Genomic DNA, 2,748 nt, shown 5'->3' on the forward strand with positions numbered 1-2,748 from the left:
GTACTGACTCGATGGCACCTAACAACAACAACAACAATTCAACCACAGCCTTCTTTTCCCCTTCCACCTCTCTTTGCCTGTAAGGTTACTGTATGTAGTCATGTACTTTGTATTAATATATTAGAAATCTAAAATCTGTTTTGTACTTTTTATTAAAAACTGTTGGATACTTATAATCAAAACTTTTACTACAGTAGTGAATAAATTTAGTCTCATTAGAAAGTTTTGAAGAAAAAAAAAATCAGTGTTCTAATAAAATACTTGTATTCCCGTGGGATTGCAGGCTATGGGCTGACAGCTCTGTGTGACTGGCATAGGGCTCAAGAGACACCCAAAAATACTCAACAAACACTGACCATGAACAGCTAAATAATGCCAATGGCTGTATTGTTACCTGAGGTCAGCTAACTACAAACCTGAGACATTTGGATCATGAAGGAACATTAAGCAGTTTGTACTACAAATGAAGAGCTACTTTGAAGTGAACTAAGCTGATTTTCTGGAAGTTCTGATAAATTACCACAAGAGGGCGAGCTTGGCTTAAAAACCAGGTTCCCACCCAGTGGCTGCTATACCTTTAGTTATTTCCCTGTTGTCATTGAGGCCCCCACAAAGGGAGATGGCAATGGACGGCAGGTCCCTCAGGCCATCCGAAGTGCTCTCCACACCACTGTCAATGCCAGAACTGCCCACGGACTGTGGGGACTGGTTGGCTGACCGGGCTCCATTGTCATTGGCATGTTTGGCAAGCCCAGCAGTATCTCCACTGGGAAGAGAAAAAAATAGGTGTGCTACGAATTCCCATTTTGAAGGGTCTTACACAGATATCCAATTACTCTCTAGCAATCTGCTAAGCCTCAGAGTAGCAAACAATTGCAATTCAGAGTAGACTTTTTGTTAAAGCACCATAGCAAAGAAAGAGAAGCAAAATCAATTCACCTGCGCAGGGGTGATTACGGTTAAACCAGTGTCTTTACCTTGAATCCCCTCCCCCAAGTCCATGAGAAATCAACTAAAAGACAAAAGCAGCCATCCCCAGGATGAGCTGAAGATGAGATCCCAGGGGCCAGCACGGGAGACCCTCTTCTGGTGAGGAGGGACTGTGCAGCTGCCCACTTCCTGACAATGATTTCCTTAGTCGTGCAATCGCCACAACAGACAAAGCCTCAGACCCAGACTGGAGGAAGAGCCTGGAGTCCAGGTTCCTGTCAGAAAGCTGGACAGCCAGCCACATGCATGTGTACACAGAGAGGCTGCGCACACAACTCTGAGCCAATTCTTCCCCCTGGGTGCTTTTCATGGTAAACTAGGAACCTCTCACTGCCTTTGCTTACTAGTGTTCTTATCAAACAGAAGAGACCGAATAGTATTCAGACTATAGAACATGATATGAGGAATTAAAAGAGCATTTTACTTTTTGGGGAAATAAAGGGCAGCCACTTCTGGATCCATATCTGTGAGGTCATCCAAGTACACACCATCAGCACCAAGATGTCTGCTTCGTTTATCTAAATTAAAGGATAAATGTATCAAGTCAAAATCATTCGAGAAACAAACTCAGACTTCTTGTGATCTTGTTCAATGCCTAATTTGACTGAGGCTCAGATGCTCATCTGTAAAGTGCCTAAAGTATATGCAAAGTACTCAAAATAGTGAAGTTATTACTATTATCATCATCATTATTTAATGGCAAAAGGCATCATCGAGCACTTCCCAGCAATTCTTCAAGTGCTGCACCCTAAATTGTACACTGCCAGCCACTGAACACCAGGATTTCAGAGCTCTGGTAGCATAATGGTTATGAATCAGGCTGCTAATCTCAAGGTCAGCAGTTCAAAACTACCAGCGGTTCCACAGGAGGAAGATGACTCTTTCTGCTCCTGTAAAGATTTATAGCCTCGGAAACCCTGTACAGGGTCGTTATGGGTCAGAATCGAGTCAACAGCACATAACAGCAACAACTTTACTTCTGGCAGAGCATTATTAACTGGCTTGTTGAAATCTAGAAAACTGCACAAAACTACATGGCAAACAAAAACTAGGTTTGGTATCAAGGCTACTGAAATTCAACTAGTTCATTTAACTAGCATTCATGGAGCACGGCTATGTGCCAACCACTGTTGGAAGGGCCAGGATATACAGGTAAACCAGACAGAAAAGATTCTTGATCTCATGAAGCATATATTCTAGAAGGGGCAGTCATCGTTTAATTTCTTCATACCATTTGTCAGTAGTGAAAATTAAAGCAACAAGAAACTGGGAATAAAATAGAAAAATAGGGGGGACTCTATCCAGAAAAGTAGCGACACCAGAGATGGAGGCAGAGATGAGGCCATGGAGAGATAGAGCAGCTGAGGACTCTTTAGACTCCTGAAAGAGAAAGACTGTGTTGTGTGCTGGTGGCCAGGAGACAGGCTTGCAGAGGGTGCTCTTTGGTTGTTTAAATGAGTGTTTTTGTATACATACCCCCTAAAAAAAGACAGGGGAAACAGAAACAAATTCTGTTGAATGATGATGCAAAACAGAGGTGATTGTAATCATTGCAATGAAACAATGCGTGTAAAACCGATGTTCTCCAGTGTAAACTATCACTCAATTCACAATAAAAACTTTAAAAAAAAAGGATGACTATCCGTTGTATAAGGAGCTCTGGTAGCGTAGTGGTTACGAATCGGGCTGCAAACCTTAAAGTCAGTGGTTCGAAACTAATAGCCACTCTGCGGGAGAAAGATGAGGCTTTCTACTCCC

At 42.5% G+C, this 2,748-nt stretch overlaps 1 protein-coding gene across 2 annotated transcripts in view; it reads right to left on the reverse strand.

Annotated features, from left to right (window-relative positions):
- LPIN1 (lipin 1) overlaps positions 1 to 2,748 on the reverse strand; it is a 207,535-nt gene that overhangs the window by 62,588 nt on the left and 142,199 nt on the right. For both annotated transcript variants that reach the window (XM_006869447.1, XM_006869446.1), the window contains 2 exons: positions 1,415 to 1,508; positions 576 to 766 (listed from right to left, as the gene is read on the reverse strand). In XM_006869447.1, coding sequence (XP_006869509.1) covers positions 576 to 766; positions 1,415 to 1,508 — 285 coding nt within the window. The remainder of the gene's footprint in view (positions 1 to 575; positions 767 to 1,414; positions 1,509 to 2,748) is intronic.

This window comes from Chrysochloris asiatica, unplaced genomic scaffold (assembly GCF_000296735.1).
Source record: "Chrysochloris asiatica unplaced genomic scaffold, ChrAsi1.0 scaffold00131, whole genome shotgun sequence".
Taxonomy (NCBI): domain Eukaryota; kingdom Metazoa; phylum Chordata; class Mammalia; order Afrosoricida; family Chrysochloridae; genus Chrysochloris; species Chrysochloris asiatica.